The following is a 25,809-nucleotide window of genomic DNA, read 5'->3' as shown; positions in this document are numbered from 1 at the left end:
TTTGCAATTTCATATGCAATCATCTTCTTTATTATACTATGTCATGGAAATGTTTGTTTTATTCCATAACTTAAAAATAAAATAAATTTTTAAAAAAGATTGCTAAAAACCTTCTCAGTTCTTCTCCCTCAAGACCTGAGGCTTTGAGGACCGTCGTTCCCTAAGCAAGACTCATCCCCAAAAGCGAATGCCCTTTAAGCTTGGCCTTTCCTTTCAACAATTCTTCCAGGTGCAGGGCTATGTCCCTTTCATGCTTCATTCATTCATTCTCATGATGTTTTGAAATGCATAAAATTTAAAAAAAAACTAGGATTAAAAGGGAACCAATTATATTGAAATAAAGATGTATTTTTCCTCCATCCAATTCTCTAAGAGTTAAGAACCCCTGGATTAAAGAGTTGCCTAAGGCTTAGAAGAAAGTTAAGCAATTGAGTCACCATCACAAAGCCAGAAGCAGAAACAGGTCTTCTTGAACCCCAAGTCCAGCACATTAGCTCCTTCTCCACACTGACACTCAACTCATACTAGACTGAAATAAACCATTTAATCACTCTCTAATGAGTCCCAGACGGGCTAAGTGACTTTCCCAGGCCTCTATAGGTAGTAAATGGTCTTCTGAATACAAATCCAAAAGTTTTTCCACGCTATACCTCAATGGCAACTTCAAATTTTTAAAATGGTCAAGTAGATTATGAATAACACTAAGGAAGTGGGTGGGTGGGGTGATGGTGGGCACGTTTAACCTCTGTTTTGCCACCAGAGTATTCCAGAAACAGAAAGGATTTTCTCTCCCTCCTCTCTCCAGAGGAGAGCCTCGCTTGTCAAGAATCATGTGGTTACCATCCAAATATTTGTCCCATTGGAGGTGTTATTACATGGCAGTGATTTGAATGGATTAGTACTACACTAATTATTTGGTATACTCGGCAAAAATGAGTGTTTTATCAGTTTAGTCACTGTTTCAATTATATTAAAACTGTGAAACAGTTTTTAAGGGTTTCTACTCATGAGTAGTTTATCAAACTCATAGAATGTTAGAAGGGACCTCAAGGGTCCAAGTGTTCTTAACCTGGGATCCATGAACCTCTATGGATAGATTTCATTCATAGATATACAAACTTGAGTGAGGGGAAAAAATAGGGGGGGAAATTTATTTCCTTATTTTGCCTTTATTTTGTTTTTATTTTCACTAACTTTTGGTTTCCTTTGTGATGCTATGTATTTTATGCATTTAAAAACATTATTCTACTATTGTTCCATAAGAAAAGATGAGCAGGCAGATTTCAGAAAAAACCTGGAAAGACTCACATGAACTGATGCTAAGTGAAGTGAACAGAACCAGGAGAACATTGTAACAGTAACAGCAACATCGTGTGATGACCAGCTTTGATAGACTTAGCTCTTCTCGGCAATGTAATGATCTAAGACAACTCCAACAGACTCATGACGCCACTAAGCCTTTAACATCGTTGTGTGGCAAAAGAAAGACCTGAGACGATTGCAGTCTAAAGACATGAGACCACAGATATTTCTGACTGTTTCATTTGAGAGTTTACATTTTTTATGCTTTGTATTGCTGTGTAATTTTTGGGCTGTTGGTGGCTAGTTTTTTGTCTAAAAATCTTTTGGGAATATTGCTTAATGTTTTGATTTTATGATAGTGAAGTTTGTATTCAGTGTTTCACCAATTAATATTATATGCTTGTAATAAAAGCAAAAAAAAAGTTCACTAAAAAAATAAATAAAAGATTCATGATGGAAAATGCTGTCCACATGCAAAAGAAAAAACTATGGAGTCTGAATGCAGATTGAAGGATACTATTTTCTCTTGTTTGTTTTTTCCTCATAGTTTTTCCCTTTTGTTCTGATTCTCCTTTCACAACATGACTAATATGGAAATATTTGTAATAGAATTATATGTCTATAGCCTATATCAAATTGCACGCCATCTTGAGGAGAGGAGGAAGGGGGAAAATTAGAACTCAAAATCTTATAAAAGTGAATGTTGAAAACTAAAAATAAATAAATAAAATTAAGAAACAAACAAACAAAACATTATTCTGAGAAAGGGTCTATAGGCCTCCCCGGACTGCCAAAGGAGTCTGTGATAGAAAAAAAGGTTAAGAACTCCAGCTTTAGTCCAATCCCATCATTTTACAGAGAGAAAGCTGAGCCCCAGAAAGGAAGAAGAGCGAAGGTTTGGAGTCAGGCCATCCAACTCAAAGCCAGTGATCATTCCCCTACACTCCATTTAGTCTCTTACTTGTAACAGGCTAAGCTTTCACACTCTGGCCCCTGCTGATTGCTCTGAGACAGGAAATAAGATCATCATATAAAGTCTCCTCCCTCAGGATCACAAAATCAGTCAGTTAATAAACATTTAATAAGAAAGACAAAAATAAGGTTTCTGCCCTCCAGGAGCTCACATCCTTTTGTAAAAGTGATCCACTAGGGGCAGCTAGATGCGCAGTAGATAAAGCTCCGGCCTTGGAGTCAGGAGGACCTGAGTTCAAATGTGACCTCAGACACTTGACACTTACTAGCTGTGTGACCCTGGGCAAGTCATTTAATCCCGATTGCCTCACCCCCCCCCAAAAAAAAAGCTATCCACTGTTTTGTGGTTAAATGGAACTGGGGTGCTAGGTTCCTACCAATGGGGGTGCACTTCTGATGGGGGCTTGAGCTGTTTGATACTAACAGCAAAAAGATAACCTAACCAAGGAGTCTGTAGCAGTCAACTCAATCTAGCTCTCAAGAGCTGATTTAAATTTTCAGTGTGAATATTTTCAACATGGAAATTGGCAAATACTACAAATAAGGGCTTGATTTATTGCTTTGTTGATTTCTAAACTTAAGATAATGATAAAGAAAATGTTGATAATGCAGGTTGAATCTGTGTCATGCAAACTTCTTTTTTCCAGAGAGCCTGATGCTAAACATTGACCAGCACACCACTGCCCTAAGCCCTCAGTGTACTCTAGCATGGTGAGGGGAGATATTGCCCTCCTGGCCCTGAGAGAGTGAGGCCAGAGTGTTTATGTTAAACTTACCAGCACTTTTAAAATTCGTGAAGCACTTTAGCTACTCTTTGAGGTAGCTATCTCAGCATATTATTATGCCCATTTTACAGACTAGGAAGCTGAGGCTGAAAGCAATTGAGTGACTTGCCCTTGGTCACAATGTAGAGAGTGTAAGAAATAGAATTCTAACTTAGATCTTCCTGACTCCAAAACCAGTACTCTGCCATGCTATGTCGCCCATTACAAGCTTCTTTGATGGTCTAGCCTCAGCGTAATTTTTTTTTGGTCTAGACATGAGATTTCATTGGTGTGGAGGGAACTCACCTTGTGGAAACTCTTTCCCCTAAAGCAAATGGTCAACTCATCCATAACTTAGAGTCTCAGAGCATTTCCTGGAGCAGTAAGAGGTGAAATGATTTTACTCTGGTCACATAGCTATTCATTGTTAAGGTAGAACAATTCCCAGGTCAGCCCTCCATGGTCTATGCCACACTCTCTCTCTTCCTCAATATAACTCTTTTAAAATTTCCTTGAATGGTAATTTTCTAAGTAACCATACCTGGAAAATACTGGATTCTGTCTTGGGAGCAGAAATAAGCAGAGACTCAGGAGCTGTAGCCTGAGGGAGAGTGAAGACATTGTACCTACCCTGACAATTATCTTCTCAGAGACATGAGCGGTCAGTAAGTAGAGTTGGTCTTGACTAGCAGCATAGAGTCCAATCACCAACATAAAATACCTAGTTAGGAAATGGTATAAACATTAGAGAAATTCAAACATAACTTCATCTGAAACACAAGTAATTCGTCCCATGCTATGCCATTCCATACTGGCATTCCTTCATTTCCTCCCAAGGGCAAAACTCTCTCCACTGTGAAAAAATGTAACAATTGATTCATCTATTATCACTCTCCATTAGTCCTTGGTATAAGAAAGGAAGGAAATAAGCATTTATTATGTGCCAGGCAATGTGCTAAGTGCTTTAAAAAATATTATCTCATTTGATACAAATCAGGTCATTTGCAAATCCCATAAAGGTACCCAGTATAAATGAAACCCCTAGTTCTGGTCCTCAGTTTGGGTTTGAGGACACCTCTAGGCAAGCGTTATTTCTTATTTGTTAGCTATTCAGGACAGAATATACCTAGTCCACTGCTTCTCAATTAGTGTGCCAGGACACGCTAGTGTCCTCACCACATGAAAAATTAAAAACATCCCAACAAGTTTCCACGTAGGTCTGGCTCTTCCCCTAGCACTGGGCCAGTTCCTGTCAATCTGTCTTATGCCTTTCCTACCACCACTTCCTCTCCAATACTAGAATCAAAGATGTTAATTTTCCACACTCATCTTTCCCAAGGCCATCTTCATCAGTGGAGATGAGGATTTTCCTTTCCCTTCCATGGTTTACTTTATCTCTTCCTCTTTGGTTTAAACATATGGGTCATGCAAATTTAGTATAAGTACTATTATTAATCATTACTTATATAATGATTATACATTATAATATTACATATAACATTGTATAAGTCAACTCAAAGAGATAATAAGAGAAATGATTGCCCCATTATTCTCTCCTGGTCAGACCACATCTATTCTACAGGATATGCTCAGTTTTGATTACCACTTTTCAGAAGAGTGACAAACTGAGAACATACAGGTGTGGTTTGCTAAAACAATGAGGAGACAGAAACCATGCGACACAAAGATCAGTGGAAGGAAATAGGAATGTTGAGCAGGAGACAGAAACCATGCGACACAAAGATCAGTGGAAGGAAATAGGAATGTTGAGCCTGGAGAAGAGAAGACATGGGGGGAGGGGAGAGAGCAAGAGATGATAGCAGTGTTCAGATATTTGAAATTCTACCACGATGTAGAAGGATTTGATTTCTGCTTGGTTTCAGAGGACAGAGCTGAGACCAATGGGCAGGAGTTGAAGAGAAGCATATTTCAAGTTAATAAAAAGACTATTCCGTTGTTGAACACTTCCTCATGATGAAGTGTCTAATGGTAGGATGGGCTGACATAGAAGTTGAAAGTTGACCTCGGAGGGTATCTTGTCTAACCAATATTTGACTAATAACCCCCCTAAACATACTAAACAAATGTTCATCCAGACTTTTCTTGGACATCTTGAGTGAGGGGGAACCTGCTACTTTCAAGACAACCCATTCCACTTTGGGATAGCATTAATTGTTGGGGTTTTTTAATTTTTTAAATTCTGAACTTAACATCAAATAAAATGAGCATTTCTATATACAAAGTAGAATAGACAAAGGATTGTACATGAAAGTGAGAATCACTGTTTTGTATATTTTGCTTTAATTTTTAAGTATACAATAAATTCAACGTGTCACTTTTCAAATTGTCCACCTTGTATATTTCTTTTTGTCCTTTCTTCTATTGTCTTTTGTGAAATTTTTTAAAATGCTTCAATGAATTTTGTCTTTTCTTTTTCTTTTTTTGAGGGGTAAATCTATGACTTCCAAAGCCCTAGCCTCCATTAAAAAAGGAAAACACAGTTATTGTAATAAATATGTATAATTAAGCAAAACAAATCCCCACATAAGTTGTGTCCAAAAATGGAGGTTTCATTCTACACCTTCAATCCATCATTTATGAGGAGGGGTGGGGAGGAGCATGCTTTACCATCAGTTCACTGGAATCATGGTTGGTCATTTCATTTAACACAGTTCTTGAGTCTTTCTAAGTTGTTTTTCTTTACAGTTTTATTATTTTATAAACTGTTCTGGTTCTGATCATTTCACTCCAGATCAGTTCATATAAAACTTCCAGGTTTCTTTAAAGCCATTTCTTTTGTCATTTCTCACAGCCCAATAACATCGCACCATTAATTCATATACTATAATTTATCCAACCACTCTCCATTTGATGGACATCCCCTTGATTTCTTTCCAGTTAATTGCTATATAGATTACCTATAAATATTTTTGTACATATGAGTTCTTTCTTTGTTACCTTTGAAGGGTAATAAGCCTAGCAGTAGTATTACTGGGTCAAAGTGTATACATAGTTTAATGACTTCTGAGGCATGGTTCTAAATTGCATTTCAAAACATCTAGACAAATTCATAGTCTCACCAGCAATGTATTAGTGTATTTATTTTCCCACAGCTTCTGCAACAACTTTCTTTTGTTTTAATTGTATAATCACCAGCAACACTACTACTAGGACTATATCCCAAAGAGATCATAAAAAAGGGAAAAGGACCCACATGTACAAAAATATTTATAGCAGCTCTTTTTGTGATAGCAAAATTGCAAATTGGACATTGAGATGTCCATCAATTGGGAAATGGTGAACAAATTGTGGCATATGAATGTAATAGAATACTATTGTGCTATAAGAAATGACAAGCAGGAGGATTTCAGAAAAACCTGGAAAGACTTTCACAAACTGATGCAAAGTGAAGTAAGCAGAACCAGGAGAACATTGAACACAGTATCAGCAACATTTTGTGACAGTCAACTATGAATGATTTAGCTCTTCTCCACAATACAATGATCCAAGACAATTCCAAAGCATTCATGATGGAAAATGCTATCCAGATCCAGAGAAAGAACTGATGAAATTTGAATGCAGATTGAAGTATATACTATTTTCACTTTTTTTTTCATTTTTTTGGCCTATTTCTTCCTTCACAACATGACTAATATGGAAATATGTTTTACATGATTGCATATATATAATCTATATCAAACTGCTTACCATCTTAGGGAAAGGGGAGGTGAGGGAGGAAGGGAGAGAAATTGGAACTCAAAATTTTTTGAAAATGAACATTAAAAATTGTCTTTACAAGTAATTGGAAAAAATAAAATAATATTTAAAAAGAAAAAAATTATCACCGTTGCAAATCTGGTGGATATGAGGTAGAACCCTCAGAATTCCTTTGATTTGCATTTTTCTAATTATTAGTGACTTGGGACATTTTTTCATATGGTTGACAATAATTTGGATTTTTTCTTATGAGAACTGCCTGTTTATATCATTTGACCATTTATCTATTGGGAAATGGTTCTAGTTCTTAGACATTTGAAATAATTCTTGATATAGCTTAGATATGAGAACAGTATGAGAGGTATTTGTTGCAAACATTGCTTTTTTCACTTAATTTTTACTTCTAATTTTAACTACATTAATTTTATTTGTGCAAAAACTTTTATGTAATCAAAATTGTCCATTATATACTGTATGTTCTTCTCTATCCCTTGTTTGGTCATGAACTCTTCCCCTATCCATACTTGCAAAAGGCATTTCCTTGCTTGCATTTCCAATTTGTTTATGATGTGATATACCCAAATAATGCATCCATTTGAAGTTTATATTGGCATTCAGTGTGAGATGTTGATCAAAAGCAAATTTCTACCAGACTACTTTCAAATTTTCCCAGAAGTTTTTATCAAATAGTGAGTCCTTTCTTCAGTAGCTTGGGTCTTTAGGTTTAATTGGTTTTATTCTACTGTGTTTATTTGCTTCTCTGTTCCACTAACCCCTCTATTTTTAAACCTGTACTAAATAGTTTTGATTATTGCTGCTTTTTAACATGAGAACTGGTATTACCAGGTCCCCTTCTTTCCCACTTTTTTCAGTATTTCTCTTGGGATTCTTAACTGTTTGTTCCTTCAAATGAATTTTGTTATTTTTTTCTAATTCTATAAAATAATTCTTTGGAAGTTTGATTGGCATGACACTGAATAAGTAAATTAATTTGAGTATTATTCTCATTTTTATTACATTGGCATGACCTAAGCATGAGTAGTTAATATTTCTCCAATTATTCAGTCTGTCTTTATTTATGTAATGAATATTTATAGTTATATTCATATAATTCCTATGTGTATTTTGGTAGGTAGACTCCCAAATGTTGTATAAATTCCATAGTGATTTTGAATGGACTTTCTCTTTCTATCTCTTCCTGATGGATTTTGTTGGTAATATTCAGAAATGCTACTGATCTGTGTGGATTTCTTTTGTATTCTGAAACTTTGTTGGTTGCTAATTATTTGAAATTTTTTTCTTTAGAGTTCTCTATATAGATCATCATATCATCTGCAAAAAGTGATGACTTTATTTTTGCCTATGCTTATGCCCTCAATTTATTTTTCTTTCTTATTGCTGTAGTTAGTATTTATAGCACTATGTAAAGTAATTGTGATGATAATAAATAGCCATTACAAAAAATATTGGCTCTTGATTTTAGATAGATACTATTTACCATGTTAAGAAGAGGTCTATTTATTCCTATGCTTTTTAGATTTTTTTTTTAAAGAAAGGGACATTGAATTTTATCAAAAAGCTTTTTCAGCATCTTTTCATATATGAGATTTTTATTATTTTTGTTATTAATATGTTATGATAACACTAATTTTTAGGAAGTTGTTCTTTATGTTAAATCTAAATTAGCCCCATTACAACATTCACCAAATATTCCTAGTTCTTCCCTCTAGAGTCAAGCAGATCAATCCTAACTCTTTTTTTCTACTTGACAACCTTTTAAATACTTTTAGATAGCTATTAGTTCCTTCCTAAGTCTTTTCTTTTCCAAATTAAATAACGCAATTCCTTCAATTAATCCTCACATGCCATGATCTCAAGGTCTTCACCATACAAGGCTCCCTACTCTGGACATTCGCCAATTTAGCAATGCTCTTCCTAAAATATGGCATCCAGAAATGAACACAATATTCTGCTTGCCATCTGACCACAGCAGAGAACAGTAGATTATCACCTCCCTAGTCCCATACTCAACATCTCTCTAAATGCAGCCTGAGTTGTTTATGGTACATAAATGTGATACAATGCTATTGTAGTATAAGAAATGGTGAAATGGATGGTTTCAGAGAAACCTGAGAAGACTTATATGAACTGATGCAAAATGAAGTGAACAGAATCAGGAGAACAATATATAGGATAACAACAATATTGTAAAGATAATCAGTTTTGAAAGACTTAGGAATTCTGATCAATACAATGACCAACCACAATTCCCAAGGACTCAGGATCAAACATGCTATCCACCTCCAGATAGCAAACTGGGGGACTTAGAGTGCAGTTAAGCATATTTCTTTTCTTTCTTCCTTTTTTTTTTCTTGGACATGGCTAATGCAGGAATTTCTTTTGCATGACTATATACATTTCCAATGTTTTGTTTTTCTTGCCTTCTCAATGGGTGGGGGAGAGGGAGGAAGGAGGGAAAGAACTCAGAACTTAAAATAAAATAATAAATAAATAATGCAGCCTAAGACTCAAGGAAATCAGAAGGCTTAGCAAAATAAAAATAAAAACTTGACTTTGCTATGCTAACTATCCTCGGTTCTATGTATTTTTTCCACCAGAAACAGATCAAAATCCCTCCAATGTCTTAGTAGATGGCTTCCTGAGCTGCTATGGCCAAAAACATTCATCACCCAGGGGCTAGCTCTCTCCTCTGGGAATGCATGTCTCCAAACTTAACTAGACAAGACTTCAGACTACAGACACAATTCTGGTGCCAGGCCTGTATCCAAAGCCTCTCCAGCTTAGTAAGCCCTTCTAGGGATTCAGTCATTTATTATTTCTTACAAAATAAAACTTAACAAAAATCTATCATTTCTTCCCAAATTATTTCACACACAAAAAAATATGCCTACAAAAGAGGTCCAGGACTGAAAACATTTTGATAGTGGGTAACATGTTGCTTACAAAGCAGCCCCATGTGATGCAATTCCAGCTTAGCCATGTGTTCTTTCCTGTGCCTTCTCTCTCTTCTCTGAAAACAAGATCCAGTACCATCATAAAATAGAAGCTTGGGGCAGAAGAAATTGGGATGTGGGGGAGAAGAGAAGACCGCAAATGAAACAGGCTGAGGATAGGAGCTAGTAGATTTAGAGAAAGAAGGGGAAATGGCTCCTAGAGGTCCAGGGTGCTCCCAATGGGAGTGTCAACAGTAACTGTAATGATGGACTAAATACACAGGAGACATGCTTTTTTGGATATTACCAATGTGAGTGTTTGTTTCACTTGACTATGCACATTTCTTACGAGGGTTTTGTTTGCTTTTCCCGTAGGGAGGGAGAGAAAATGAATGCTTTGTTAATTGAAAAAAATTAATTTTTTAAAAAGTAACCCTCAGATATTAACTTAAGAGACTCATAACCCTGTCTTCAAACCCATGAGACTGAGCTACAAAGAAACGGGCCAAGTTTGATGTAATGGATTTTTGGCAAGGCTCTTGTGAAATGCTCAGCTATTTCAACAGTAGCCCAACGAATAGTCAATGATTCCCACATGCTGACACTCAGTACCTCTGGTCAGGGTTGGGCTTTCCCTTCTTTCTCATATTATTGGCCGTTGTTTCACTGAAATGTAATCTCCCCAGAGTTACTTTGGTTACTTGGTCTCCTGGTAGATCAATTCTAAAGCAAACAGAAGAGACAAAAATATTATATATGTGCATATATAAAAAAATATTATATATATATATATGATCATCGATTTAGAGGTAGAGGAGACAATCTAATCCAACTTCTTTATTTTACAGAAAGAAAAAACAGAGGCAAATAGAGGCTGTTAAAGGATTTGCTCATCCTATACCAGATTGTTTTTCTACAAACATGAGGAGCTAATTGTGTCCATAATCCCACTTATCCATCGGATGAGGTGCTGTCAAATTCAGACATAGACTGACTGCCATCTTTCTGGTAAAAGAGGATGTAGATCTCATCAACCCTGGGAACAGTTCACTATCCAAAGGATAAGATAGCCCAACTCCACTTATATCAAATTAGTCAAAAAAATAAAACCCAACCCCAAGGTAGCAGATGATGGAGCTAGGAGGACCTGAGTTCAAATTTAGCCTCAGACATTTACTAGCTGTATGACCCTGGATTTTAACCTGTGGTCAGGTCCCCTGACTTCAAAATCCAGCACTCTTTCCACTCTACCACCTTACTATCTTTGGTCCCATCTTATTAAGATTCCCAGGCTCTCATCAGGCTCTCCCGTTACTGATTCAGAGTAGATCAGCAATTCACTGGTGAGGGAGAGAGGGGACTGGCACACTCTTCAATAACCAAGTAATGGCCATCTGAACAGGAGTTGGCTTTTAGGACATCTCTGTTTGCTCATGCAGCCATCTCTATAAGCAAAAATGCAGTTTTCCTTAAGACTGAGGGAAACAGAAATCCCCTTTATTCTACCCTAGCTTAGTTTACCTTGGCACTCTTTTCTAGAGTAAAGGGTTTTCTTGACATAAAGGTGAGCTCAATGCCCCTTTAAAGGGCTTTGACTGGCAGCATTTACATATGAAAGGCCAGGAATGTGGCCAGGCAAGCAGAAGAGGCAAAGACCTGGCCTCCTGGGTTTTGCTATGTTGAGATGCCTTTTTTTTTCCCCTACCCATTCATCTACTTGAGAGAGCAGAAGAGGTTCTGGGGCCAATAACCCTTACATGGCTTCTGTTATAGGCTGTCCTCCAGAGAGTAAAATCTGGAGGCATGGAGAATGATCACCCTGACCCAGAGCAAAGGTTCTTAACCTGAAGTATGAAAACTTATTTTTTGAATATTTGGATAACTGGGTTTTCAATATAATTGATTTCCTCTGTAATCCAATGGATTTTATTTTATGCATTTGAAAATATCATTCTGTGAAAGGGTCCAGAGGCTCATGAGACTGCCAAATGGGTCTATGAAAGAAAAAAAAGATTAAGAACCCCCGAACCAGACTGAGATCATCTTTGGACACTGCGAGCCCAGCAACCAAGAAGCTCAGTTCAAAGAAAGAGTAAACAAACCCCAGGGCATTAGCTAGCTGGGAGAGTCAAGTTCTTTGTTCTGAAGAAGCTGGCCTAGGGTTAAGAATCTCCTATTAGACATTAGTGACTTAGTGGTCAAGATTCTGACAGGAACCAGACAAGTTATGGCATAAAGAGGGGGAAAAAAAACTAAAACTAAAAATCCCTCCCCTTCCCCCACAAGGAAAATTTTGTTTTGTTGTTTTGTTTTGTTTTTGCTAATCTGAGACAAATGTGGCTGCTTTTTCTAAAAGAGCAATTTTTAAAGTCTCGGGTTTTAAATGAAAAAGCCCACTCTCCTTATAGGGAGATACCCCAAATTTTCAGCTAAAATCATCTACATGTGAACCCTGACCCCACATGTTCCTAACATGTGTTTCCTAACCAAATATGTTCCTTATATGTGTGCCTATCCATGCATGCCCACGCTTCCCTCTGATGGTGTGTGTATTTGTTGGGAGAGGATACCCCAGGTTTATGGGGGAAATGTTTTATTATAGCTTTCCTTAATATGTTATTTCATTTGACTCCATTGCTTCAAACTAATAGTGTTCTCTTCGTACTCCATGAAAGGTAAACACATCTCATAAATGTTTTGTTCTTTAATCATTTTCCGTTGTGTCCCACGCTTCATGACCCCATTTAGGGTTTTCTTGGCAAATATACTGGAGTGGTTTGCCATTTTCTCCTCTAGCTCATTTTACAGATAAGGAAATTGAGGCAAACTGGGTTAAATGACTTGCTCAGGGTCACACAGCTAGTAAGTGTCTGAGGCCAGATTTGTACTCAGGTCTTCCTGACTCCAGACCCAGTACTCTATCCACTAAGCCACCTACCTGCCCACAAACACATATCATGAGTATAGTCTTAGCATATATAGCTCCTCAAAATACTTAAACCTAGGGTTGTCATGCTCTGGTGGACCTGTCCTGTGAGCAGGCCATGGGGGAAGAAGGAAAAGTGTCCTGAGGTGCTACTTTTAGACTTCTCTAAGGGGCCTTCACAGCTTCATCTCCCATTTAGTTTCTCCTAAACCAATATTACATGAGATCTTGCCCCAAGGAGGCAGCAAGAAGAGATCAAATTCTGTATCAGATTTCTTTTCTACTACTATGAGAAACCAGGTATACCAAAGTACCAGCTACACTGGCATGCTGTGGTATTATCCTACTTGTATATCAGGATAAGGTGCTTGCAAATTCAGGCATAGGTTGACTTTGCATCTTAGCCCCAGGGACAGGTTTATTATCAATAAATAAAATAGCCCAACTCTCTTCATATCAAATAGGTCAAAAAGTCAAGTCCAACCCTAAGTCATTCCTCCTTCAGATGGAGTCTGTGGTCTGCCTAGCTTGGTATCAGCCCTGTTTGTTTTCTGAGTGGGAGCCCTTCCAATGCCCTCTCAACAACAGCATTTACAAAAAAAGTAATAAGTCTGAATCGTAAGCACAGCAGGCATTCCAATTCTGAAATTAACTCTGTCAGCATGTTAATGATGGAAATGAAGATGAAAATGAAAAATCTGACTGCCATCTATCTTAAGGAGCCAAAGCCCACAGCAAAATGAGTATAAAAATAACAGTAATATAGAACAGCTTTTCATAATGCTTCCCCTCCAGAATTTCAATGCATTTTTATGAACATTGTTTTGTTGACAAACATGTGTTTGCAACATTTACATTTTCCATCACTTCAAATCAGACTTCCGGGCAGATTTCTCTTTGAATTGCCAATAAAAGACTGACAGACCTGCTTTATTCCTGAACTGCTCATAGAAACATTGGGGGGAGAGTAGAAAGGACCTCTTACTTGTAAGGATTGAAAATCCTTTTGCTTCGATCTGATTGGGACTGTTCAATGGCAACTATCTTGTCAGTGGCCTCTACCTGTATGGAAGACCCAAAAGTTAATGCTATAGAACACATCAATACTTAGGAAATTTTCAAGTAAGTTTTCAAATCCAATCAACAAATAATTACTCAGTATTTATTATATGCCAGACACTATGGGAAAATACCAAGTCACCATCTAGTTACCCAATTAAATTCAATTATCATTTATTAAGGACTTTCTATGAGCAAGGCACTTTGGGGATATAAAGGCAGAAACAAAAATAATCTCTACCCTCAAAGAATTTACATTCTCCTTGTTGAGAAATGAAACAAATATAGGAAAAGTTAAATAACAATGGTAGATTTAAATGGCAAGGCCTTGGGTGGAGCTAAGGAAAAGTGAGAGAAGGTATAGAAAGGATATTTGAGGATTAGTTGAGTAAATCAGTTTAGCAGCGTTAGAGAGTTCAGGAAGGGAAATAGAGGAAGATGAAGAAGAAATGGTAGAAAGGGGCCAAACTGTAAAGGACCATAAATAGTCCTTCTAGAGATAACAGGGAGTCCTTTGAAGATTTTTAAAAGCAGGGAAATGACATGAGCAAACCCCATAGTTAGGAATCTGGCAGTGGTACACAGAATCCAACGGAAGAAGGAGGAAACATAGAAGCGGAGAGACTAATTAGGATCCTATTGCAATAGTCGAGGTGCAAGGTTATGAGCTAGGGTGGTGGTGATTGAAACGAAAGGGAAGTAATGGCTACAAAGAAAGCTAAAAGGAAGATCGACTTGGTGAAGCAAGGTATGGAAGCAGGGTATAAAAAATGGAAGAACCAAAGATGGCATTGGGGCAGGATGATAAAGAAAATGATTGGACCATTAATAGACACAGGAAACTCAGGAGAACTGAATTGTTTTGTGGATCAAATGAGGAATTCGATTTTATTTTTTTTATGGCAATCAGGGTTAAGTGACTTGCCTAGGGTCACACAGCTAGTAAGTGTCTGAATCTGGATTTGAATTCAGTTCCTCCTGACTTTAGGGTCAACGCTCTATCCACTGCACCCCCTAGCTGCCCCCAGTGAGCTTGACTTTAAACACACATATTGAATCTGTGGTAATATTAAACCAAATCAGTATAAGAGGCCAGCAAGTTCAGTTGAGGGTACCTAGCATAGTGCCCTGTATAATAGAGTAAGCACTTAATAAATCCTTGTCAAATTGGAATATTTGGAGTGGAGCTTGTGAGATATAACAGGAAGAGTAGAGTTTTGAAACAGAGATGCTGGTTAGAATTATGGGAGGGGGAACAAACCATGTGGCCCTGAGAATTAAGTTTTCACTTGTTTTCTTTGTCTTTTCTATTCTAGGTGCAGGGAGAGGAGTCTCTGGTCCAGGAGCATGAGGACCAGGATCTAAGAACCCAGGAATCCAAGCCAAGCGTTGCAACCATCCCAGGAGCAAAGCCCCTAAAAAGCAAGGGTCCTGGGTTTCAATCCAGTGGGGCTTTTAACTGGAATTTGGTGGGACCATTGCTATATAGGAACTGAGTTAAACTGCCAACCTTGTGTTGTGTTTGTCCTTCATTCTCAAAAACAACCATGGCATCAGGGAGATGATGACATGACTTGCAATTGACTTTGATTTGAGTGAGGGAGGGCTGTGCAAAGTCACCAGCCTCACTTTCTCCTCCAGAGCCATCTGGGTCCAGTGGCCAGATATTCATCAAGACAACTGGGGATGGCCCAGGATGCCAAACTGTGAGCCTAATCCATTTCCAATCCCTAAAGACTGAAGTGGTAGAGAGGGGGTTATGCCTCCAAGGAGTTGGGGGGGGGGGTGTTTAAATGTTTATTCTTTATCTTTGAAGTAAATTCCTTTTAGAAGCTAATCTGATGTTTATTGATTATTAAATGGTTAAATGGACCTGAGCTGCTAATCACTGGGCTCCTAAAAATGATCAGAACACAATTAGTGTAGGCTATGCAGGATAATAGACTCCTCAACCTTGTCAGGATACCAGAGAAGATGGGGGGGAGGGTAAAATGAACAGCCTTGGCCTTCCTTCAGTCAGTGAGACCAGACTTAAAACACATTACATATGCTTAGTGTCAACAAAGTCCATTCAAATACACAGAAGATACCTTTTTATTAAGGGTGGCTAATAAGAGAAAACTCACCTTAACTCCAAAAGCTTTCAAGTAAAACATTTCTATCGGCTTTAGCCCCATTTGGGTTTTGACAAATTGTGGATTGCCCCAAACCTGGATGTGAATGGTGATCTGGAAATGATTCTTCTTCTGACAAACAAAAGCCTCATCTGCCACAGAGAAATTAAATCCTTTGTCTGTGACCACACTGTAACCTACATCAGGGCTAGGACAAAGAAGAAGCAAGACAGTAGTTGGGGAAATATTTCCTCCACATTTCATTTCAATAACAATATCAGTTAAAAACAACAACAACAATAACAAAAAGCATTTAAAAAATACTTTGAGAATTGCCCTTTGTTATATTTAATTAATTTAATTCTTTCCCCCTGAGGAAATGAAAATGATCCCTCAAGTCACATGCTGGCCGAAGTCCATGTTTGCTTTTTACCGTCTTCGAGCCAAAACGTGTAGCCCCTGCTAAAATGAAAATATGGTTAGCTGCTATTTTCAGCGCCCTTTGTACATTCTACGGGCTGAATAAATGCTTTCTGAGTTGAGCTGAGTTAGTTGTGACTTGACACCCACACACAGAACCCTATATGGAGTCTGGAAGTTAAAGCTTGCTGTAGAATGCAGCCATGTGAGGTGAATTTATCTCTTTCCATCTAAAGAAGAATGCCCCTAAATTTCGCCCAAGACCACAAGCTCAAACAACAAGAAATCACTTGGGCATATTTATGTGTAAAAAAAAAAGGCAGTCTTCAGAAGTGAATCTTGCCAAGAATAGCTTGAAATGGAGTGGGTTTATCCATACCATTTACTGAATTCCCTTTCTCACTAGATAATCTTAACTCTAAAATCTTTTTCATCTTCTCTATCATCAGTTCATATCTAGCAAATATCTATAATTACATATTGTAGCTCTATACCAAAGATAGGAGAGAACTTAAAGATTGTGAAATCCCTTTGGTAGTTTTTCCCATACTCAAAGAATCATAAAGCTGGAAAGAAACCTATAGACCATCTAATCCAACCCCTTTAATTTATAGTAGAGGAAACAGACCCAGAGAGATAAGATAATTTGCCCAAGGTGGGCAAATGGCAGTCAGAATTTGAACCTAGGTCTTCTGACTCCAAATATGGTGGCCTTTCCATTGTACTATTCAGTGGTGTGGTTCTTACTGTCATGTAGATATACAATGCTAGTTCTGCTTTAGAATACCAGCTTCTTCCTCTTTTTGTATATTCTCTACCACCATGTACCTCCTTGCAGAAGTGGTGAACATCTCAATAAACTGTAATGGAAAGAGCCCTGGCTGATCAAAGTCTTTAAATTGTTCATGACCTTTGGCCTAGTGATCCCACTATACGGCATATGCCCCAAGGAGGTCAAAGACAGTATAAAAGTCCCCACATATACCAAAACATTCATAGCCACGCTTTTTGTGATAACAGAGAACTGCAAACAAAGTGAATGCCCATTGATTGGGGAAATAACTGAATAAATGGTGGCCCATAAATATAACAGAATATTATTAGGCCATTAGAATGATGAATATGAAGGATTCAGAGAAGCATGGCTTCTCTTTTGTATAAACTCATGCGGAACAAAGTAATCCTAAGAAGGAAAACAACATGCAAAATGTCTACAACAATATAAATAAGAAAAAAGATTAAGAGGCAGCCAAACTCTAATTAACTGTAATGACCAATCTCATAGGCCCTGACAAACAAAACTTAGTTCCTTCCTCCGAGTAGAAAAGTGAGTGCCTACATATGCAGAGTATGGAAGATGCTGATAAAAGCAGTCTTTGTTAATTTCTTTTCCCCGATCCTCACCTTTTTCAAGCTCTCTGAAACATTTGATGCCGTTGACTGCTTTCTCCTCCTCTCTGGGTTCATAACATCCTTGGTTCTCTTTCTACCTGTATAACCTATAGTCTATTGAATATCCCCTAACTATGGATGTTCACAAAGGTTTTGTCCTGGGGCCTTCTTTTTCTTGGTAAATTCATCAGTTTCCATGAATGTATTTAACCGTGCAAATGGCTCCCAAATCTACCTGTGTAGACCTAAATTTCCTCCAGAGCTCCAGTCCTACACCACCAAATTCCTGTTGGATATTTCCAACCATGTATGCCCTAGGCATCTCAAATTCATCATGTCCAAGGCAGAACTCAATATCTTTCTCTCAAAACTCAACCCTCTACTCAACTTCCCTCTTTCTGTCAAGGACACTATTATCTTTCCAACACCTGAGTTTACAATTTTGTAGTCATCTGTGACTTGAAAGATTGTCTAATTTTTGTCTTTATATCATCGATACTTAGGTCACAGGAGGCACTTAATAAAGCTTGTTGATTATTCTTTGTTACAAAGGAGGGTTCAATAATTGTGGGATGAGAGGTTTAAGGGGAATTGAATCTAATATAAAAACAAAAGATAATAATAAACCTTATGAAGAAAAAAAGAGTGCAGAACTGGTAGTCAAGAGTCCTAAGTTCTAATCCTGGCTCTGCCATTATTTAGTAACTCAAGTAAGGTACTTTGCCTTTCTGGCCCTCATCTATAAAAATGAGAATATTGGTCTGAGTGATGCAAGTCAAGTCCACAAACATTTATTAAGTATTTACTATGTGCCAGGCTACTATACTAAGAGCAGAAGATACAAAGAAAGGTTAAAAAAAAGTCCCTGCCTTCAAGGAGCTCACAGTCTGACAGGAAAGACAATCCACAAACAAGATGTCTAAAGGATAAATTGGGGGTAGTCTCAGAGGGGAGATACTAAGATTAAGAAGGACTGGGAAAGGCTTCTCATAGACCATAGGAATTTCGCTGAGACTTGAAGGAAGCCAGGGAAGTGAGAAGAACATTCCAGGCACAAAGGACATAGGAAATCTCCAGTTTGGAAATGGAGTGTTTTGTGAGAGGAACAGCAGAGGCTAGTGTCTAATTGATTCAAATCAGCTCAACAAACATTTAAGTGCCTAATATATTTTAGGTATTGTGATTTATAAAGTCCATTTAAAAATTCCTTAATAGGGAAGAAATTGAAGGGTTTTTTAAAAATGTTTTTCTCTGTAACTCAAAAGAAGAACACCTTAACAGATTTCTTGGGAAAAAAAGTATTTGAACACCCTGGGAAAAAAAAAAAAAAAGTATACCTACGCTATCAAATGTTTCTAATCCCAGATCCATTGAGTAACCTTAGCAGATCGCTATGAGGAGATGTAATTATAGTAGAAGCCAGAGGAAGAAAAATCCATCAATGAAAGGAATGATAATGAACACTTGTCTTACATCATCTGGGAACTTTCTATTGACTCAGGTTTTCTAAACTAATCTGTTCATTTGTTCACGTTAAGACTAGGGGCATTGGATTGTATACTTTTCATAAAAGCATTCATAGGGACTTGAATCAAGGAAAAATCCCTTTGAGATAACCTTAATCAGTACTTTTCCATCAAGGAAATGAAAATAACAGAACTGATCCAATTTAAAGGAAAGCTTCCAAAGAGCATGGTAAAGCCTTCACAGCAGAGGGTAAGGAGGGATAGATTTAGTCTAGGAGAAAGAGTATTGGACAGGAGAGTGCAGGGAACACCAGAGGCTTGGGTTCAATCCTGCCTCTGTCAGTTACAATATGTATGACTTTGAGACACTCATGGCTTCTCTGGTCTCAATCTTCTCTTCTGTAAGATGGGGTGGGGAGGGTGCCAAACAATCTCTAAAGTAGATTGTGGCTCTCAGACTACTAAAAGTCCACGTTTTTGATGACTGTTCTGAAATGAATAGCCATTTCTGACTCTAGATTAGCATTATTGGCACAAGAATGGCAGTTCAGCTTTACATATCAGAATTTGCAAAAGGTGAGCTTAGAAGGTAAGGTTTAGAAATCAGGATAAGGCCTGCAGAATTTAAGCATATCTCTGTTCAGTGTCTTAACTATATTGTTTTGGAGTATTTTAAAGACTCCTAATATATCTGTGACAAGCCAGATGGACATATTTAAGACAAAAGTGGGCTCTTGAACCTACAGGAGGAGCTGAAATTGAAAGGTTTGTATCCTGACCCTGTTGGAATACCCCCAACCCTGTCAGAATACCAACTTTCTCTATAGATCAGGCAAGGGTCTTTGTTCAAGGGTGGGTCCAGTTGGGGCAGGATAGGAGGTTTATGGGGAATTGAATCTGAAATTTTTTTTTTAAAAAAGGCAATAATAGGGGCAGCTAGATGGCACAGTGGATAGAGCACTGGCCCTGGAGTCAGGAGTACTTGAGTTCAAATCTTACCTCAGGCACTTAATATTTACTAGCTGTGTGACCCTGGGCAAGTCACTTCACCCTGATTGCCTCACCAAAAAAAAACAACCGTATTAATTAAAGCTATTTTTTAAAAAGACAATAATAGAGCTTAAGAAAAAAAGAAAGTATAGGTTACTCCTTAATCATCCAAGTGGAATGAGCAGCTATGTCTGCATGGCAAGTTGGGGGGAGAGGAAGTAGGTAATGGGTTCATGGTTGGAGTAGAGGGGAGACTCTTTGTGCCCTCCTGAAGGTGTAAGGATGAGGGGGGTCAGTGTAGACTCAAGGCCCTTCACCATCTTAGTTACCCTGCCCTGCTATGAATGCTCTTTATCCATGTCCTTTAACTATGATACTCAGAAATAAACACAATACTCGAAATGGAGTGTGACCCGGGCAGAGTGCACTGGGACTAACACCTCCCAATTCCTGGAATTTCTGCCCCTTCTAATTCACCACAAGATCAAATTACCCTTTTTTTTTTGGCTGCCACATCACACTGCCAACTCATATCAAGTTTAATTCAATAGCTAAAACCCCCAGATCTTTATGCAGAACAAGTGATCCAAAAAACTTAGAGATGGAATGAACATTTTACTACTCAACCAAGAATGGCCTCAGAGTTCAATTCATTCCTTTATTCATTTACAAATATTTATTAAACATTCATTTATTCAATAAGCATTGATTAAGCACCTATTGGGTGCAAAACACCCAGTGCTAATCCTAGAAGAGATTTAAAATTTAGATAAGTGCAATGGGCTTGGTTCTGAAAATTCTTGGCTAAAATGTAGATGGTCCACAGTCTAGCCGTGATAGGGGAATGAAAAACAAACCAAAGGAAAAAAATCTGAGATCTTAACAATGACCTCTGCCTAAATCTAGGAATTCAGTCTGGGCGTAGAGCTCCAACTTGAGTTCAGAGTTAATATTTTTTTTCCAATCTCACTGCTCAGGAACAGATTAAAAAGAGAGCTTTTCTAATCTCTACAATCTTCCCACTTTTAGTTTCCAGCTCCACAGCTTCAGTAGAGAATCACAAAGTTTCCCAAAGGACACTTACAGTTTTTCATGATGACTGTTCAGTAAGCTGTGCCAGGGAGTAGCTTGATATGGCTGCCATTTCAGGGAAGGACAGCCCTGATCCAAAGAGGCTGTGTTCTGTCCATCTCCACCATTTTCATGAGCTCCTGCACCACAATCCCTGCCCACCACTGCAGAGAAAGAGGCACATTAGAATGCCCCTAGGATTTTTCCAAGAACCATATTTAAATTCATAATACTAGATAGAGCCAAGGGCCTGGAATCAGGAAGACCTGAGTTCAAATCTAGCTTCAGACACTTACTCCCTGAGGTGGCACAGTGGATAGAGTACCAGACATGGAATCAGGAAGACTCATCTTGCTGAGTTCAAATCTGGTTTTAGACACTTGCTAGATGTGTGACCCTGGGCAAGTCACTTAATTGCATTCACCTCAATTTCCTCATCTGTGAAATGAGCTGGAGAAGAAAATGGCAAACCACTCCAGGATTGTTGCCAAGAAATCCCCAAATGGGGACGTGGAGAGTTGGACACAAATGAACAACAACAAATAACCTAGTAAGTTACTTGATCTCTGCTTGCCTTAGCTTCCTTATCTATAAAATGGGGATAATAATAGCATAGAGTTGTCCAAAAGTGAGACAAAAAAAAAGAAATAGTCAAACTACATGCCCTCTAAGACCCCTTCCAGTTCTAACTCTATCATTCCTTGTTTTGGATGCTATTCCTCTCTCTTCATCTGGTTTTTTTTTTAGAAGTCACATATTACTGACTCAGTCTGAATTTTTAGCTCCTTAAAGCCTTTAAATCTTTTGAACACAAACTGCTACCTTTTCATACTTTCCTCATCCTGACCTTGATTTCTTGAGCTGAATTACAACTTTGCATTTATCTATATTAAATTTCATCCTACTAGATTTGGTCCACTGTGCTAGCCTGTCCTCATCACCTCAACTTTTCCTTCCTCTATTTCCTCTAACCTACCTCATTGACCCACACCCCTAATAGCAGAAGTGTAGATCAAAAAATGGCGGAACCAGGGGGAAAGTATATAGGCTTCATTTTAGAGGTGCTCCATGAGCCTGCAGTAGATTTGAAAATGTTTTATTTTCCCCTTACTCATCTGATTTTTTCCCCTTACTAGTAATTCTATCATATGTCCTAAAGAAAAGCAGCTGTTTTCAGATACTTTGTCCCCTTGAGATGTTCAAAATGTGTTTTTGCTGGAAATAATGTTATTACCTGTCAACTAAGTACAAAGTTGACTTTTTTTTAGAGATAATATATATCACCAAACTCTGTAGCCTTTGACCTAGTGAACACTACCAGGCCCTATATCCCACAAAGATCAAAGAAAGAGGAAAAGGACCTATGTGTATAAAAAAGTTTCTGCCAGCTTTTTTATTGTGGCAAAAACCAGAAACTAAAGCGGTGCCTGTCAATTGGGAGAATGGCTGAACAAATTATTACTTATCAATGTAATGGAATATTATTATACCATAAGTAATTGTGAAAATGCCAGTTTCAGAGAAACCTAGGAAGACTTGTATCAACTGATGCAGAGTGACATGAGCAGAACTAAGAGAATAATTTATATAATAATAATAATATTGTAAAGACAAACAGCTTTGAAAGACTTAGGAACTCTGATCAATGCAATGATCAAGCACCATTCCAGAAGACTTATTATGAAACATGCCACCCGACTCCTGCCTGGGAAGTGGTAGACTTCAAATGCAGAATGAGATATACATTTCTGGATGTAGACAATGGGGGAATTTGTTTTGTATGTGTGTGTGTATGTGTGTGTGTGTGTATACATACATGTATACGTATATACACACATATGCATATATGTAAATGGGTGTGTATAAAACAAGGGTTTTAGTTTTCTTTTTTCTCCAATGGGGGAGGGGATATTAGGGGAGGGAGAAAGAGTCGTGCCAAAAGGTTGCCCCAAAATATGGAAAAGAAAAGAAAGAAAAGAGGGTTTCTTTTTTTTTTCAAGTAAAGGGAGGTAGGAGGAAAAGAAAACAAATACTTGTTAATTGAAAAAGTAAGTAACATAAAATAAAATAAAAATTACATTATGTCATCCCAGAGGCAGGTAGATGGCACAGTAGATAAACCACTGGCCCTGGAGTCAGGAGGATCTCACTTTAAATCTAGCCTCAGATACTTGACACTTACTAGCTGTGTGACCCTGGGCAGGTCACTTAATCTTGACTGCCTCAAAAAAAAAAATGCCCAGCTAGTAAGCGTGTGAGGCCATATTTGAACTCAGATCCTCCTGACTCCAGGGCTGGTGCTCTATTCACTGCACCATGTAGCTGCCCCCCCAAATATGTTTTCTATTAACCTTAGGATCTAATACAAACTTATTTCTTAGTCATTTAAAGTCCTTTCCTACTTACAGCCAACCTACCTACAAACCTGGGGCTACTCCACAGTCACAGAATCTCAGGGTTGGGATGGACCTCAGTGGTCTTTGAGCCCAACTCAAATCAGAACAAGGATTTGCTGTCCAACAAACCTGACAAGTGCCCATCCAAACTTGCACTGGAAGACCCTCCAAGAGTGGGAACTATCTCCCCAGAAAGGCAGTCCATTCCACCTGTGAATAATACCAAGACAGGTTGAATAAGGATAACAATTGGGATATTAACAGCTGACGTTTAATAAAATGAGTTTTGAGATTTGTAAAGGGATTCATATATATACATTATTTCATTTGATCCTCACAACTCTATGAGTAAAGTACAATTGTCACCCTATTTTACCAAAGGGAAAATGGGATTAGAAAAGAGAAAGGAGAGGGGAAGGAAGAAGAAAGGCAGAGGGAAAGTAGGAAGGAAAAAGAGGACGACAGGGTGGAGAGAGGGATGAGAGAGAGTGAGGGGAAGAGAGACGGTGAGAGGAAGGAAAGAGGAATGGAAAAGGGGGAGGGAAAGAAGAGGGAGAGGGAAAAGACACTTGGAGGAGACATCATAGTTGTCTTCTGAGGACTCTGAAAAACTCGTGTTAAAAAGGAATTAAATTTAAAGGCTCTAGAGGACAAAACTGGAGTCATAGGTAGAAACTCCAGAGAGGCAGCTATCTGGCCAATATACCTCCCCAACAATCAGTGTTGTCCAAAGTGCAATGGGCTGCCCTTCACTACGGCTCTCCAAGTACAGTATGAATGGCACCAGTGATGGAGAAGACACCAGATGGCCTCTGAACTTCCTTCCAACTCTGAGATTCTGGGACTCTGGTCTGGGGTTCAAACCACACATATTAAAAAACATGCTGGGTCGCCTCTTGTTTCACACTGTCCGCCCCCACCCCTCCAGGATGAATGTTACAGTTGCCATCCCACCTAACAACTGTGGATCTTGAATCCTCTAAGTTTGGAAATGTGGGATATTTAGCCTGGCATAGGACGCTGTTCAGCAACAGCAGATCACTGAAATCTCTTCGCTTAATTAATTTAAAAAATAGATATCACCAAGCATCCCCTTGCCCACATTTGCCTGGGCTCTTCCCATAACAACAGCAGCTGCACTTTCCCCAAGCCCGCTGCCAGGCACCCCTTCCCTTTCCTTTGCCTCTCCAGGTTTCAGGCTGAGAAAATGTGCCACAGCTCACCCACGTGTGTAAATTCTCCCACCTCGCCAACAAAAGGGCCATCAAAAGAAGAGACAGGTCTGAGTTACTTGGGTTTCATTTCTTTTCTCATTGTCTTTCTTTAGAACCTGAGCACCTGACCTGCTCATTTTGGTATTCCCATTGTTTTCTGGTAGCAATTATCCTCAGAGACCTTATCAGTGACCTGAGCAGACATTTAAAGAAAACTTCCAACAAGGTATCTCAGGATTTCCTTTTGGCTATGAAACCTCTGAAGCCTCTGGAGACCATGAAAAGCAATGGGGGGGGAGAGAGAGAGAGGAGGGAGGGACAGACCCCAGTGCACTATGGAAAGAATGAGCTATTAATCAGCAGGGGTAGCAGGGCGGATTTTGTCACACATGTAAGGTCTGAGTATCCCGTCCCTGAATCACAAAAAAACTGGCCAGCAGAAAGGGAAGCTTTGTGGAGAGATGAGCAAGGCCAGTGTCATCCAGTCACACCCAGGTCAATGGGATGGGGCTGGATTTCTCACGCTCCTCACTCCCTGCCTAAGCGGCAGGCCTCTGCCTTAAACACTGGCATTTCTTATGCTTGAACAGTACTTATAGTACTACTATAGTAGTTACTATTATAGTATTGCTATTATAATAATAGAATAGGCATTACTAGTTTAATGGAATGGATCCATTTCAGCTAATCTGCCTATAAAGAGAATTCTGTGGACTTCTATTTTAAAATCAGGAATATATTTCCATGAGGGTAGGGGTAGGGAAATCCCTTAATAAACTAAATTCAGCATTGTATTATACAAAAAAAAGGGATCTAGGCCCAGCTCTGCCACAGGTTTGCTATGTGACCTTGAGAAGGTCAGTCTCCCTAATCCAGCCTGTACCTAGGCAGCTGAATAGTGCAGTGGAGCAGGAGGCAGGAAGATCTCAGTGTGAATCCTGCCTCAGACACTTGGTAGCTACGTGACCAAGGAAGGGAGGAAGGAAAGGAGGAAAGAAGGAAGGGAGGAAGGAAGGAAGGAAGGAAGGAAGGAAGGAAGGAAGGAAGGAAGG

At 38.5% G+C, this 25,809-nt stretch overlaps 1 protein-coding gene across 1 annotated transcript in view; it reads right to left on the bottom strand.

The window, feature by feature from the left end:
• Positions 1-25,809, bottom strand: part of MYRFL (myelin regulatory factor like) — a 147,324-nt gene that overhangs the window by 89,792 nt on the left and 31,723 nt on the right. The window contains 5 exon segments of the mRNA XM_027872047.1: positions 3,669-3,759; positions 10,322-10,432; positions 13,621-13,697; positions 15,821-16,016; positions 21,161-21,311. Coding sequence (XP_027727848.1) covers positions 3,669-3,759; positions 10,322-10,432; positions 13,621-13,697; positions 15,821-16,016; positions 21,161-21,311 — 626 coding nt within the window.

The sequence above is a fragment of the Vombatus ursinus genome, unplaced genomic scaffold (genome assembly GCF_900497805.2).
Source record: "Vombatus ursinus unplaced genomic scaffold, bare-nosed wombat genome assembly UNPS02003292.1, whole genome shotgun sequence".
Taxonomy (NCBI): domain Eukaryota; kingdom Metazoa; phylum Chordata; class Mammalia; order Diprotodontia; family Vombatidae; genus Vombatus; species Vombatus ursinus.
Note: the sequence above shows the minus strand (reverse complement) of the source record. Positions and strands in the feature narration are given on the sequence as shown.